General features: G+C 41.6%; 2 protein-coding genes across 3 annotated transcripts; both read right to left on the bottom strand.

Annotated features, from left to right (window-relative positions):
• Positions 1–297: 297 nt before the first annotated feature.
• aimp2 (aminoacyl tRNA synthetase complex interacting multifunctional protein 2) lies at positions 298–4,825 on the bottom strand. 2 transcript variants are annotated; one of them, XM_030089419.1, is made up of 4 exons: positions 4,596–4,825; positions 2,749–2,958; positions 1,970–2,204; positions 298–1,125 (listed from the first exon to the last, which is right to left on the bottom strand). In XM_030089419.1, exons 1-4 carry the CDS (start codon positions 4,722–4,724, stop codon positions 737–739), a joined length of 963 nt encoding a protein of 320 aa, XP_029945279.1. In that variant the 5' UTR covers positions 4,725–4,825; the 3' UTR covers positions 298–736. The 2 variants fall into 2 exon arrangements, with proteins under 2 accessions (XP_029945279.1, XP_029945280.1); XM_030089420.1 differs by having other exon boundaries at positions 4,710–4,801.
• A 7,529-nt stretch (positions 4,826–12,354) lies between these two features.
• On the bottom strand, positions 12,355–15,015 carry pvalb8 (parvalbumin 8). The gene is made up of 5 exons (XM_030090622.1): positions 14,706–15,015; positions 14,203–14,270; positions 13,536–13,668; positions 12,951–13,060; positions 12,355–12,611 (listed from the first exon to the last, which is right to left on the bottom strand). The coding sequence occupies exons 2-5, from the start codon at positions 14,261–14,263 to the stop codon at positions 12,586–12,588; spliced, it is 330 nt and encodes a 109-aa protein (XP_029946482.1). The 5' UTR covers positions 14,264–14,270; positions 14,706–15,015; the 3' UTR covers positions 12,355–12,585.
• Between the last annotated feature and the right edge of the window lie 774 nt (positions 15,016–15,789).

The following is a 15,789-nucleotide window of genomic DNA, read 5'->3' as shown; positions in this document are numbered from 1 at the left end:
AGTTCACTTACTTCCCACCATTACATTTATTAACTGGAAGTGGGCTCCTGCTCCAACCTTCTGCTGAGAAGGTTGAGGATTAAAATCTGGGCCAAATCCTCAGATGACCTGTAACTGTACGTCAGTTTACATATTTCACTAATTTACAAACAATCTTCTGGATGCTCCGACATGTTAATGGTACTACATTAATAGAATGTAATAATTTGACCAGTCTGTCTGGATCTATGGATTTAGAAAGACTGAACCGATGAAGACAGTCTGATTAGAAAAAAAGGCCAGAGTTCAACAGTTGAACAAAGTATAAGTTTTTTTTAATGATTTCAGAAAAATGAATGGTACAAAGTATTACTCTTGTTTTTTCTTCCCAACACATCGTAATACCCATCACCATACATTGACACACACACATAATCAGAACAGGACTGTGTTAGGCACAAAGTGGGTGGAAGGTGTACAGTGCGTTTGTCTCGAACTCTGTCAGTATAGTTGATTTAATCCTCACCGAGCCCGTCTTGACGGTGCTGTCATGCTTCCTCCCTTACAAAATATAGCTTTAAAATCTGTTGTATAAAAGCAGCATGGCGAGGATAAATTCATCCACATCGCTTCTACTGAGCACGGTCAGCAAGAAGTTACAGTAAGAGAGGAAGCATTGCAATGAGTTCCAGACAAGGCCGGGATATTTAGTTATTCTAATGCCCTTCTCTCACTTTGCCTCCCTGAATAGCCCTGGTCATTGCAGGAGCAGCTTGGCGGGGCTGAAGTGGCCTAGGTTCTCGCAGGACTTGATCCAGCGCTGGACGTTGGCGGGTGCAGCGGAGGCCGAGCCGCTGCGCAGCACGCAGCAGTAGCAGGCCACGTCCGCCAGGGTGAACTCCGAGCCCGACAGCCAGGGGGTGCGGCCCAGGGCGGAGTTGAGGGCCCGCAGGACGGCGGCGCGCTCCTTGGCGCTGCCCTCCGCCAACTGGAAGAAAGCCGTATCCACCCAGCTGTCCACCAGTGTGGCCACGGCCGGGTCGCTGGGGTAGGGAGCCAGCAGCTTGAAGAGGAAGCGTGCCACGCTGGCCTCGCCTTCGATGGGACACATGTTCTGGACGCTGAACTTCATCTGCAGTTTTGGAACTGTGGATGCAAGAAGCAGACGTCACAAACGAGGTAACCATTTGGATGGCATTTACAAAGGTTAGGGAAGCAAACTCCTCATCAGAAGTTTGCTTGTTTGAATCCCACTGGCCTTTTATTCCACTTAACCCCCATCTGCTCAGACTGTGGCAGGAAGAGCAGTCAGTGTATAATTGGTGCCAAATCCACTGTGGCAATATGCTCGCTCACATAAAGTGAAGACAACACTTTCTGGAAGGGTGAGAGAGCACTCACTCAAGGATATTACCAGTTTATTTTAATCTCACGTTCCTATTTTACATGTTCAGTTTGAGGAAAAAGTGGCTTTGTTGCTGTGATTTTTGTTACTTGCTGCTTGATAATTAAATTGCAGCCATCACTCAACAAGGTCCCCCTTTTAATCACACAGCAGCGTAGCCAAACACCTACTCAAATGGCTCCATGTCTGATTATAGTTGTGACTGCTTGCTCTAATTAGTCTGACAAAGTGAATGGTGTGGTAATTAGTTTCATAATATTTGAAAAACGGAGCAAAAAGAAACACCTACGCACTTTCACATGCTACTAAACAGCATAGTTGTTGCACATCAACTCTGCTGGTTCACTGTCAGTGTGTCAACTGATCTGCAGAGTTACCGATGCTTATTGACATGATGGATGTCATTTGAAATGAATAACAGTCTATCTTGTTTAGTTGTCTTCATTTCAATAGTCACACCTAATTTACCCTTTAAAAAGACCTTTTTTCTTATTTTTTCATTTGTCTTGTTATCAGTTTACAAATTAAGCACTTAAAACTGGACCGAACTGCGTGTAACGTGCTGTATCAATAAAGTTAGGTTACCATCTTTCCATATGAGGGTGAAGCCCAGCTGGAACATGTGACGGGCGTAGCTGTCTGCGTGCCGTGGGCCGAGACAAGACAGCAGCTGTGGTGGCACGCCGGAGACGGAGGAGTGGACATGAACGGTGGACAGCACGCGGTAGCGCTGACACAGCAGACTGTGGAGCACCAGCAGGGTCAGAGGAGGCTGCGTCGGGTTGGCGTTTATGACGATGTCGCGGAGGGCGCCAATGTCCTTGTGACACAAGAAGATAAACACCACCTTACATTTCTGTGCTGCAGCTTTGTCACAGTACACAAAAACAGGTAAGCGATCTGTACGCACCCTCTCATTGATCTCATACAAATGCCAATATGAGCAGGTTCTACATGCATAGCAGTGTTTTATGACTTCAAACAACAGGAACATTCAGGGTGTGATCAGAACAGCATGGAAGGAAAACACTTAACGAAAATACTATCAGCACATGGCATGCTCTTTAAGAGACCAAGCATGAACTTCAGCTATGGAACTGGTAAATAGAGTTCTTATAAAGCGCTTTTCCCCAAAGAACTTTACAATGTTAGACACGTTCACACACCAGTGAAAGAAGTCCCCATGCAAGGCGTTCAGTCCATCCACTGGGAGCAATTTGGGGTTCAGTATCTTGCTCCAGAACAGGTCGACATAAGGGAAATCAAGTCTGCAAACTTCCAACTGAGAGACAACCCGCTCTACCAGCTGAGGCACAGCGGCCCCCTCGGCCATACTGTGGATGGATCGGTCCTCTGTGCCTCACCTTGCCCAGTTGCATGTCCAGGTCTGTGGTGCCTTTGAAGCAGGAGCTCTGGGACGAGAGGCTGCTGCTGACCGTCAGGTCCAGATCAGCATCAGGGGTCGTCACCGTCTTGGCCAGGCCTTCCACTGCTGCCTTCAGCTCGTACAGCTTCCTCATGATCTCATCCTGCCGGGCCTCCAGAGCTTTGACTGCTGAATCCACCTCGCCATTCTGTACGAACAGAGTGGGGAAAGAAAAAAAAATGACTGAATGTGTCATGAAAGTTTGACTGAGTGAGAACAATTTGAGCAAACTCCTGCATCAATTTTGTGTATCAAAGAGTGAGTGTCTTCAAATGTAATTTGCATCTTAGTAATGTCTATCTATATGGAAACTATAGTTGTGTAAAATATGAGAAAGACCAGATGCAGTATATCTTGGAAACATCAGATTACACTGTTGCATGCAAGGCTTTACGTTCAGAAACTAATAGTGGAAAAGTACAGTAGTGTTTTAGTGCCACTGAAGCAGCTATTTCCCAACCAGCCTTACTTCTAATACCAAAGCACAATCTTTCTCTGTTGTGACATTGACAGCTGGAATGAATCATCTGCATTCTTCCTCCAACAAAGCTGCCAAACTTCAATACTCAGTTATAAGCTTCAACTCACTGTGACTTTTAAAATGGGCGATCACGCCCATCACAAGCAGAGAGTTGACAATTCTCAGGCTTAATATCTTCATTATTCCTTAACAAACTCGATAATGTTCCACAACAGCAGGATTTTCTATCCAACTGAATGAAGACCTTAAACTTAAGCTCACTGACTCATACAATGCATTACAATCTTACTAAAATATACTCTGATGCTCAAACATGCAAATCTCATTGTTCAAACTATAACTGTGAAAAGACAAACAAGGAAAACTGTGGAGGTTTAGGTGAAATCTTAGTAATCAAGAACAAGCCTAAATGAAACTGCATAATCATCAGGAATGACAGGCAAAGCAACTTTTACTGTGACTGCAAAGGAGTTGCAGAAGGTTTTAGTTGACACAGCAGCAGTGATGGAAACATAAGAGCTGCTACCTGTGACCTTACATTTATGTACATGCCTAGAGAGAATGGAAAACAACTTCTAGATCAACCAAACATTTTTTTTTATTTTATCAAAAGTGCTGAGGGCAAGTGGAGATAAAATTATATTGGGTTCCAATTGCCAAGTCGCATTATTAATGGGTGGGTGCAGTACATTAAGACAATAAATGAAGGAGAAAGACTCAAATATTAATGGAAGCATGCCATGTAACAAGTGAAGTGAGCTAATGAATCCCTCAAAAGCAAAATTCATACAATGAAAAGAATCCAAGGTGTGAAACATATATAAACAACTGTGTGATGCTACTCTTGATCTAAATCGATGTTAATTCATAAAACTGTTGAAAAATTAGCTGACAGCTATTATATTCTTGAAAATAAAATTGCATAAAGCTGTGACAGGGCTTAACCACGCCTTGAGTGTTCACACGTCAACACTTTAGAATAATACTAAATACAGTAAAATGTAGAGATACGCCGTCTCGTCAATGCTGGGCACATACATAGTTTCAAAAATACAGATTTTTAATTTTATGATCTGAGAAGCTGTGATTGTTGCATCAGCCACAAATGAAAGTGCACATTGTTAGCTTAGACAGCTAGCTTAGCCGAGGACAGCTCGAGCATCAGGCATGGTGTGAATTCTATCAAAACGTGATAAACATAAAGAATGGAGAACAGCAACAACACAAATACGCTAGTTTACTAACTCAAAATAAAAGTAATTGTGCCATAAAAAGTATCGAAATGTGATTAGTTTCGCCATTACCTGGAGCGCGTGCTCGGAGCTGCAGCCGTTCCCCTTCGGCGTGTGGATATTTGGTATCTTGTACATGCACGTTGGCAAATCGATCTTTAAGTCAGTCGAGCAGACGGGCTTTACCTGGTACATGGGCATGGTGGAGGACAGTCGGCGCGCTGTCAGAAACACTGATTTAATCGCAGCCACTTTCTGCGGCTCAAATGTGTTGACAGGCGGCAGCAGCAGCTACCACAGAGCCGACGTCACGCACAGAGAGGCCGCGGTGACGTCACTTCCGCAAGCTTTAAAGAGACATGTCACACAAATTTCGGTCAAAAGAAACACAATAATATTCAGAAAAGTGCCCGAAAAAATGCACAGAATAAAGCATGAAACCGTGTTCTTTCTTTGATTGTTTGCATGCACAGATGTTGAGTTTTCTTCTTTTGAAATGGTGTAAACTAAACTTTGGAGGCGTCCTCCAGGGGTCAGTATTGGGTCTTAAACGCCTCATCCTCACAGCAAAGCTGTCAAAACACATTTTAGCCCAATTTCATTTGGAGTGGAGCAGACCAGAAAAAGTTCCTTGAAAGCCTTAAATTTAAACGTCCTCTTTTTTGCTGCTCAGAGTATACACAATGTAAATATTGGTATTTCAATAAAATTATTACAATATAACCATAATGCCAGTATGAATGATGCAAAATACAGTGAAATGTCCCAAAAAACTTTAAATTTATTTGCATTATGGATATTTTTTACGAAAACATCCTAGCAGCATCACTTTGAGGCTAATGCTTGGGTTTGCATGCAATCAGGTTGCTGTTTCTCATGGTTCATGGTAGCAGCTCAGATCTCAGTGTTGTGTTATGTCCACTACTCCTAAGAAATTAGTTTTAAAAATGTAGTGTTTTCTTTGAAATTTTCACAATTTTATCAGGTCAGATTGGAGCCTCTTAAGGGCAGGTTTTGACCCACAGGCTTTATGTTTGACACCCCACCCTATAAAAGTGACATCTGCAAAGTTTCTAAAATGTAAAAAAGTTTTATTTGCGGATGATTCAAGTGTTTTTTTGTTGTTGTTCGAGGGTGGATTTATAGATACCATTGAAACTAAAGAAAAAGTTTGAGAAGAATGAATCTGATTAACTATTCTTCTAAATCCAAACAAAATTAAACTCATGTTATTTTGGAATCTTTTCTCTAAACAGCTCTCTCTCTGTCCCATGTGTAAATTATTTCCTTGATGGATTCATTGATTTGATTACTGATTATTTATCCAGGTCATGTTATGGGCTGAATTCATGCATGAATATGAAGGCACACTGGGAAGTTACAAATGAATTGTCACATGTGGGAAATTAACTGAATGGAATACTAATGCAATAATAAAGACAAACAGGACTGACGTTGTACAAACTGAACCTTTATACCTTTGAACAAATATTTTTACTGAAATCAGTATAAATGTACACCACTTTCACTGTCTATGCTGCAAAAAGGGCGACAAGGATCACTCTCAGCACTTGCAGAGATCCAAACACAAATCCACCACTGATCTGGTCCATTTTCAAAGAGTCAAAATAACTCATTCTAAGGAATAATAAACTCATTTGTAAGGAATATTCAGAAACTGTTTCGTTAACAATCAATTTCATTCATGTGATTCATTTGAAATAACTGTTAAATTAACGGGGATCAATAATTATGAACATTTTTGTGCCAGCACAACTGCAAAAACATTTAGTGTTTCAGTATGAGAAGTAAAAGTTAATGTGGGCTCAACTGAAAACATTCAAAAAGTACTTCAAATAAATGTATTCGATTTTACACAAAGATTTTTCACAGAATCCCCTAAACGTACACTAGAGGACGCCACTGTATAGTTTGTCAGCCTACTGCAGGCTCAGTGCGGGAGGTCAGAGGTCTCGGAATATAAACAGTATGAATAATATGATTTTACAAAGCGTGTTTACTGTCATATTGAGATTATTGTGAAAAAACACGGAACATTTGAATGATTAAGCAGTGAAATGAGTTAATATTTTGAATAAGCTTCTGTTTTTAAAACATTTATCTTCTGTCAGATAATAAACCCCTATAGGCCTCAAAGTTATGCAATAATCATTTATCAATATTAAAATAAATATTAATCAATTCATTCATTTTACAATGTCCCTATTAACTGATTTTTAATTATCAAAGAAAAAAATATTTATATTAAATGCTGAGCTTTATTAGGTTTTATTTTATTTCATCTTGACTTTTGTCATTCAGTGTTTACATTTTTACATAGAATTAAATAGTATTGTTCAAATGTAGTCCTTTCATTGATCAGAGTTCCTCCATCTGTCCATCTTTGACCACTTCATCCAACTTAACGCTGCGGGACGCTGCATCCAAACCCTGGCTATGGATGCAGGCAGTGTAAACCCTGGATGGATCACCAGTCCATAGCAGGGTGAACACAGACAGACAGATCAACATGCACACACACACTCACATTTACACCTTAGGGCAGTTTCATCTTGGTTTTTGAACTCAAATACTTGTTGTTTTTTTGGATCATGGAACCAGAATATCCATTCATCTTCATAAGATGAATGGAGGCTGATTATCTTCATAAACAAGATTGTAAAATGAAAAATGTGAAAGTATCTCACAAACCCTCTGTTAATCCTTTATTTTGTAAGTAATCATATTGAGTCACTCGTCACATTTTGTTATAGTCTCACCAAAGGAAATTAAAGGAAATGCTTTAATATTGGAAAAAACAGTTGTTGTCGTTTGTGGGTGTTACTCTGCAGTGTCTTATGGTGCTTCAATTAGGGTTAAGCAGTTACAATGCAAGTGACAAAAAGTTATTTTTTTATTTAATTAGCACATTGTATAGTGGGGTTCTAGTACTTATCAATATGTAGGTAAGGTTTGTGATGTGTATGGATCAGTTTAACGACATTTCGCAAGACATTTTATGGTAAAATTGTCATGTAAAAATGTAGTTTTATTCAAGGTTTTGAAGTGGAGAAATAGCCACCAACAACACCTCAACATTAAAATGGTCAATCTAAACATGTTTTAGCAAATGCGATGAAAGGAGGTGAATCTCACATAATAGATTGCTATCAAGACTTCAGTTTCAGCAGCACATTTAACTGTTCAGGCAAAACTTACTTGTATTTCAAGAGCAGTTTGCCTGAAATGTTTTTTTTTCGTTAACTCTTACGGGATCTGTGTTTCATATAACGTCGACATCTCTTTGGTTTCTCGTTGTTAAACCAAAGCATTCCAGCGTTGACAGCTTCGTCATCGCTACAGCAGTCAACCTGCAACACCAATCAAAATCAATTTACTCAGTCTAGGCAGTGTTACTCAATCACAAGTGATCTTTGGACTGAGTCAAACCCAGCAATACAATCCATGACCAGGAAGCAGCGGAGGAGGCCGTGACTTTGACTGAAACCGGGCTCCCCTTTGACATGCACTCTTGCGGTCACCTTCTCCTCTGTCAACTCTCTGCCAGAGGAATCGGGTTAGTGCTGCCTCACACTTGAGACACTTCCTTTCCTCCTCGGCCTCCATAGCCGCAGAGGGTTAATGAAAAATATAGACAACTGAGTTTAATGTTGCAACAGCTTGTTAACCCTGAATAATTCACCGTTTGCTGAAGTTTGGGCAGGTGGAGTCGGGTGAAGGCCAGCTCAGATCCAGTGGCCAGAAAGACCCGAGCAAGAAACTGAGACTGCAGCTGGAGCTGAAACCCGACAGTTCACCGTAGTTCTTTAAGTCATGTAAAACAAGAGTCTGTCAGGTTGTAGGCAGCATGGGATTAAAGTGAAGGGAGTGGTAACATGCGCTGGAGGTGCTGGCTTACGCAGGTACGGTCTTACTGGATTGCTGACATAGATAAACAGTGCGTAAACTGAGAGACGGCAACAAACACTTCGCTTTGGGTTGCTTACTGTAAGACAACAAATCTCCTCAAGCACTCATTCACCAAGTTTTAGCTTTAATAAATGAAGAAACTGAATGTATTGTTATGCATTTAGAGAATGGAGGATGTTGCTTTATAAGAATTTGCTTTCACAAGTGCATGATCTCTAAATTTCAAAATAGTTTAAAGCTGAAAAACTACAAATAGACGAGTGACATATCTGTTTTTGCACCGGATGAAATGTCAACACATTTTTTTTCCAAATGTCTCACCCCGAGATGCAATTTTCTTGCCATTTTTCTTGGTTGACACATATTTGTTGCCCATCAAAACTCGTGCCAGACACAAACAGTTAGGCTCTCTGACCAGACGGTTTGCCTCCATTATTCAGCCGGCCATCGTAAGTTTGTCCTCGATGACACTCGCCATCTTATCTGATTGTGCCTTCTCATTTGGAAAAGTCTGCAAAGTACCCGTCTGCCTCCTCATGACAGCCATTTACTCAGTCTGAGGCTGCGTCATCGCATGCAACAGCTGCTCAGGGAGGTTTAAGCTGGGTGTGGCCTTTAGTTCAAATTGCAAACTTGCATTAGTTCAGTTAATTGACGTGGGCCGGACGATATTTAAAAACCTGCCGATTGGCAATTAGCTCAACAATGAGCTCAAGCCGAGGTGGAAACACATTTCAAGAAATCACCTTCCATGAATGCCCCGTGCGTATCGGGGAAGGCCATTGATACGTGTGCGGCCCATCATTCATTAATGAAGGAAGCTGCTCGCAGACATCATAAGCATGGGCTCAGAACTAATGCTTGTTGGGGAACAGAGGCAGCGCTGTCATCCCCTGCATTATGGATAGAGTTCCTCCACAGAGCTCACAAAGCCCATTCAGTCATCCTAACACGGCAGTTAAATCTTTCACGATGTTCCTCCCTGTTCAGACTATCGGGTGGCAACATCTCAGAGGCCTTCAACCCGCAGAAGAACGGGAATGGCTCAAAATATGACGGCAGCGAGTCTCAGCTCAGAGAGACGGCGGCAGGGTGGTCGACCACCCCCCTTCAAGTTCATTGTGGGCTGAAGATGGGGCGCACATTAAAGTTTCAAATAGACTTAATCAGTAAGGTGAGCCTGACACTCCTTTCTTGATATGAGTTTTTGGTGACAATGAAGCGAGGGCATCAATTATTGAGGCGCCATACAGACAAGCAGGCGAGGCCGCTGTGTCCATCCCAAAGGCCTAATCCTGACATCTCGCATATTACCTTGTGTCATGTAACCACAAAATGTTACCCTTTGACAAATAATTTAAGGAAATTATCTCTAAGACTGTCCATTCGTCTTGAAAACCTTGATTTCAAGACTACCTCTGGAATTGTTAATTTGTATTTTTTTTTTTTACCTTTTTATCATTAATTTGACAAATATCTGAATGAAGAACATCTCTAAAAATGCATTGATGTTCACTCCTCATGTGTCCTCAAATTCTGTACTATAAAAAGCATAACGTCATCTCTTGATTTAAATATTTTACAGATTTTTGGGGGGGAAAAATACCATGGAATCCTTCTAAAACTGTGTGTAAGTGTTCCATTTAAATAATTGTTATAGCTTTTGACAAATAATACAGCTTTCTTTTAAGGTCATTCTTGGAAAAGGACAAGGAGATCTCTTGTTCAATCACTTTCCAGCCCAAAATGACTGGATATCTTTTTCACATCATCCACTGGAGAGAAAAAGAGCCATGGTCTGTGTCGTTCTCTTTTCCTGCTGCTGCCGCCCTTGAGTCCAGGTAATCTACATGTCACATTATCTCGTACTGCTGTCCCACACCAGCACATCCAGCAGTCAGCGTCGACCTGTTGGCTCACGTTTCCTTCCTGTTTACCACTCCAGGCTCCTGACCCATAGGGGTCACAGCTTCATTGTGAGTGTGCTGGCTTGTGTTACCGACTGGCTTCCCCAACCTTGTCCCGCTTTGGGCCGCGCAGCGAGCCCCCGCCTCTGCAGAGGCCGAGATCAGAGGCCGATAACCACAGATATGGAGATGTGATGATCTAATTAGTGCCGTGTTTATCCGTGAATGCCCAGCGTTTGTGCACTGATACAGTTTTCTCTGCCAAGTGTAACTCATTAGCTTACACAAATATGCATGGCCCACACCTGCAAATGCAAATGTTTGTCATTAGATATTATAAACTGCACACATTCTCCTTTGCCTGTGCATTTACAGTAAATCAATAACATTTATTTTTTGCATTTGGAGACAATTAAAACTGGATATGAATTATTATCTTTAATTCTCCGCTGAAAAAAATCCCAGCATTTCCTCTCCATATTGCTCATTAACCTCAAAAACCTTGCTTGCTTACGTTAATCAACTATTTTCATTGTTGTTATAGTGTTTTTTGTTGTTGTTGTTGTTGTTGTGTGTGCTTTATGATCTTCAAAATTTCCACTTGAGTCACTTGTCATGACTACATAAAAGACATTACACAGTTCTGTATGGGAAAGCTTGACAAGGGAAGACTCCCAAAAACATTCATCGTCATCCGTTTGAGTCAAGCGTCAAAAGGAATGACTGCACATCCTGCATCTGTGACCATGATTTCATCCTAATACCAGGTTGTGCTCTATGCTGTAGTTTGTGAGGAGCAGGTGTGTGCTGTAATAGCCAGGTTCCCCCTGTAATATACAGATAACTGAAATGACACTGAAGTGGAAGCTCTGTAAAAAGAAAAAAAAAAAGAAGTAGAAAATGATCACTTTGTGTCTTGGCTCTGCGTGTGGGTGGGGCAACAGTGAGGTAGTTGTTAATTTAATCCCACAAATCTCTTTAAGTGCAGAGGATGAAAAATCTGCATGTTATTTACATTCGCTGGGGAAGTTCTCAGTGTTGTGAGATGATCAAACCTCAGTCTGGAAATGATTTCGTTGCGTTTAGTAAAACATGAGGAAGCTCCTCGGGTTCAATCAAGGGAACTAAAAATGTGTGGCTGCTTGGCAGGCTATCTGTGTCTGATCTCATATTTGATTTGATTTTTTTTTTTTTTTTTTTTTTGCAAATGCATTGGACTTCATGTGCGTTTCGTTTCCCTGGACCTGAGCAGCACCCGGGTTCAGCTGGGTTTATTTACAAAGCTGAGGTCAGGTGTCACTTGATCCAGCCACGGTGACTCTCAGGTGGTCATCAAGGTCACCGCTTCTGCTTTCCCCCTGCGCTGGCTCCACTCTCTCTCTATCTCTCTCATGCATTTGTGTGCATGTGCATACACAAGCACAATGGAACTGAATGTACACTGGTCCGGAAACCCTCTTTTTGTCTCAGTTATTGTGGACCTGACACCGTCTGACATTCAGTATCATTCATCACGTGCTGGATAGGGGTGAGGACATCACAAACATTTAAATAGAAAATGTTTTTTTTTTTTTTTGTGACTGTCTGTCTTCTTTGTTTTAGAAGTGTGATGAACTCACAGCCTATCAGTACTCTGCTTTTTTCCCAGTGTCAGTGTGGGTCAGTGGAGACCGCTGTACGGATGGATGAATATATAATGGTGGATGAGTGAATGGAAAGACTTAAGGTTTCCCTCTTCCAAAGGCTTATATAGATCCTCATCATATCAAACACTTCAGTGTCCCTTTATAGTAACGTTAATTGTAATATTGTGGGTTAGACACGTATTTAATTGTGTTGCGTACGTACTATTTCATCTTCCAGCACAATTGGGTGGAGTGCACCAGAAAAAAAACTACATTCAAAATTCAAAGATGCATGTTTGAGCGGAAATAATGAAAAAGAGACAGCAAAGTTGGATTCAGTTCATTTATTTTTTCAGTAATTTGGTAAAGTGTACATTTATTTGGGCAATACAGCTTTAAGATCTGTCTGCAGTATATGAAAAAGGACAAAACTAAAAATGTGACAACGATGTAGATGTCTGTGGACCACGGTGAGTCTTCCAAAATAAAAAGAATCTAACGGTTTATACTAAACCAGGAGGAAAATAACTGGCTAAGCTAAGAGCCCTTGAAGCGGTCCTGTAGTGGTGGCATGGGGGTGGACAGATGGAGTCTAGCTGTTCAGGACAGAACCAGGGCTTGAAATTCTGTGAAGAAACAAATATAATGTCATGATTTTAAGAAGTGACACCTGGATGCAAAAATCCCCCGTCAGTGAGATCGTGATGTTCTCAAAATTGACCAAAAAAGATGCTAAGAAGCCTAAAGAAGTAAAAGAAAGTTTGTTATTATTATTTTCAGTAGTGTTTTAAGATTCCAGCTTTAATCAATGAGTTAATTAATGAAACTACGCTGAAAAGTAGGGTTAAAGAACATAAGCATGTGGCCATTCCGAGTGTGACCCATATCTTTGCCTTCTTGAAACTTCAAGATGTGAAACTATGGAAAAGCAAAAGGTAAAGTTGCATGGGTCCAAATGTTCTTACCATCTACTCCAATCCGGCCGTCGCTATCATCGTCAGCAGCATTCAGGAAGGCTGTGATCTCCTTGTCTGTCAGAGCGCGAGCCCCAGGACAAAACCTCTGGAGGAAACCCCTGGGATGAAACACACAAACACACACTTCCAGTGCAGTTCATGGTAACCATTAGCAAATAAGTGACTCCTCAGGAATGTTTCCAGGTGAAAAATTATTTAATTAAAGATGGTTGAAAAATCTGAAAATATATTTAAATGTTTGCAAAAACTGGCATTTGTTTTTCCAAATTCAGTCGCAGCTCTGCAGAAACAGAAGTATCAGGGCTTTGGAATATGTGAAGCTTATTATTCACAGCTTCTGGGTTAGCTAATCTTCAGATCATTTTGTCATTTATCTTGAAAAACTGAGTCAGGTCAGAGTTGACTGCTGCATGGGGGTATTCTTTCTAATGTCTTTTATATAATAACTCCAATGGAGGTAAGTCAAGCTTAGCGCCCAGTGTAATGCTGGACTGGACCTGAGTTGAAAGCACCACCAAAAACTCACACACATACACACAAAAGTGATGTTTTTGAGATTTTCTGCTCACTCACTTGAGTTCATCCCTCTCGATATAACCATTTCCATCATTGTCCAGGATTTCGAAAACCTTCTTCACATCCTGGGGGCTCTTCTTGGTGAGGCCACACAGCTGGAAGAACTGCTTTGGGCAGAAGGAGTCTGCAGCTGCAAGACAGCAGAGTGGGATTTTAATGAGGAACAAGCATGCCCCCCAGTTATTTGTTTTGCATGAGTCATGTCTGGAGTTTTCTGACTAAACAAGCATTAAAGCAATGCAGCGATCAGAGGCTATGTGCAAATCCTCAGTCCATTTGTGTCGCTTCAAATTATAGAGATAAAATAACAACAACTAACAAGCTATGATTAAGTTGATTGCAGGTCACACAAAGCCATCTCCAGGAGTGAAAATGTTAATAAAGGGGTTTAGGTACTAATATTATATTTATTCATTTCATCTGTTTGTTTGTTGCTTCTCATTTACCTGAAGTGAAAACTGATGAGATGAAATCTTTATTCTTTCAGTTTTGTGGAAAGTGTCCATGAACCATTAAAACTCCTCCATATGCACATTTGTGTATTTTCCTATCATTATTTTTAAAGCACCGACACCCCTGACGATTGCTGTGCCTTTGTGCCTATAAGCACAAACTGTATATACAAAATAAAAAGAGCGATAACGATATTGGTGGAAAACGATACCTTGGCAGCCCTTGATAGCACCGTCGATGGCTTCAGCAGAAAGGACAGATGAGAGCGACATTTTATTCCTGTAGGAGGAACAGCCATGGTGAATTATTAACACTTTTAGACAGGTGCAGTACAAACCTTCTAACAGTGATAATGATGTGGAGAAGGGGAAAAAAAGGGTCCAAGTGATGGAAGTGTCACATAAATGTGACAAGAGATACATAGATGTCAAAAAAACATTATAAGGGTGATGAATGCACCACTTTTCTATACCTTCCCGCAGAAATAACTTTTTTTTCTGTATTTTCTCTCTAATAGCATCTCTGAATTTCCCCTTTTTGCGCACGCACGCTCTGAAACCTAAACTGTCCCTGAGCCGCTCACTCTCGGTGTGTAACATCCAAATGATCAGGAAGAAAAAAAAAGTAACTCAAGGGGAAAAGAAAAAGAGAAGAGAAAAAAAGCGTCTCCTCGTTAAAACAAAACGACAGCCCGGAGTCCACACAGCAACTCACCGTGAAGAGGGGGGGATGCGCCCAGGTCGGTGATCCAGCGGAGAGGTAAGGCTATGTGGTGACTGCTGTCCGTCAAGGCGGATTTATATAGGTCTGATTGCTGTGACAAAAGGGATTGCTTGAGTTACCTGTCTATGGATCAAATTCTAACTGCCCGCCCCTGATCCAATTTCTCAGCTAACTAATTAACCTTTACTATTTATAACGCCCAGGGACGGAGAGACCGGACCGTGGGCATCTGGAACGCCCTTGCAAATAGCAAATTAAGTCAAAAAGCGCATTCTTCTCCCCATCCTCCACACCCTCCTGTCATCCCAGCACCCCTCCTCTCACCTCTACAATTATACAGTACAGTAAATGCAGGGAGGCTGTACTGTAAGTGCAGTCTCTCTATCCTTTCCTCCCTCTCTTGCTGATTCTGCCCCCCCACCCCATCTATGCCCTGCCGTGCACATATCCTTTTACATGCACATCCGAGCAGATCTCCCTGGAAATATGTTCCTGTTGTTTCATTTGAGGTGAAATTTTGGGAGAAATATGCCAGTTGAAGAATCTGGAAGAGCTTCAGTTTTGAACCTAAAGGTTTGTGTGTCTTGTGTCACTCATGAAAACTTAGGGTTGCTGGGTAGGTTGATCCCAAAGGTCAGCGTTGGATTGTGACTCTTCATGCCCACACCGTGTTCCTCACAAAACAAAATAACATCAGGTGGGCTTCAGTCAAATCTAATGTGACCATCATCGCTGAATGTCAGGGACGCCGGTGCTTTATAACCTTCTCACTGTCTCCTACTGACAGGAGGAGGGGGGGAAGTCTCACTAAATTGCTTTGTCAACTGTGCTGATTAAGAGGCCCGAGGTCACCCTCCGCTGCCGGTGTCCCGTCCCGCCATCATGGCGATGATGGTGCATAATGTGCAGTGTTCCAGGTGTTCACAGAAAACAAGCCCAGCAGTCCGAGGTCATCCTGGTGTCACGTTCATGGCACTCTGATCACCTAAACATTTTTTTTTTTTTTAATGAAGTCCCTCTGGTTGCATGCTCCAGCTTGTCTTTTCCGAGGGCGTTTGGGGGCCCCAGTGGGTCT

Source organism: Salarias fasciatus, chromosome 4 (genome assembly GCF_902148845.1).
Source record: "Salarias fasciatus chromosome 4, fSalaFa1.1, whole genome shotgun sequence".
Taxonomy (NCBI): Eukaryota; Metazoa; Chordata; class Actinopteri; order Blenniiformes; family Blenniidae; genus Salarias; species Salarias fasciatus.
Note: the sequence above shows the minus strand (reverse complement) of the source record. Positions and strands in the feature narration are given on the sequence as shown.

Bases quoted from the DNA above. Each gene is read 5' to 3' on its own strand.
- aimp2 (XM_030089419.1), bottom strand. From the start codon at position 4,724: ATGCCCATGTACCAGGTAAAGCCCGTCTGCTCGACTGACTTAAAGATC. The intron at 2,959-4,595 runs GTAATGGCGAAA...CTGTTCGTACAG, and splicing joins GCTCCGAGCACGCGCTCCAG to AATGGCGAGGTGGATTCAGC. The intron at 1,126-1,969 runs GTAACCTAACTT...TTGCATCCACAG, and splicing joins CACCCTCATATGGAAAGATG to TTCCAAAACTGCAGATGAAG.
- pvalb8 (XM_030090622.1), bottom strand. From the start codon at position 14,263: ATGTCGCTCTCATCTGTCCTTTCTGCTGAAGCCATCGACGGTGCTATC. The intron at 13,669-14,202 runs GTATCGTTTTCC...GCTGTCTTGCAG, and splicing joins TGCTATCAAGGGCTGCCAAG to CTGCAGACTCCTTCTGCCCA. The intron at 12,612-12,950 runs GTAAGAACATTT...GTTTCTTCACAG, and splicing joins CGGCCGGATTGGAGTAGATG to AATTTCAAGCCCTGGTTCTG.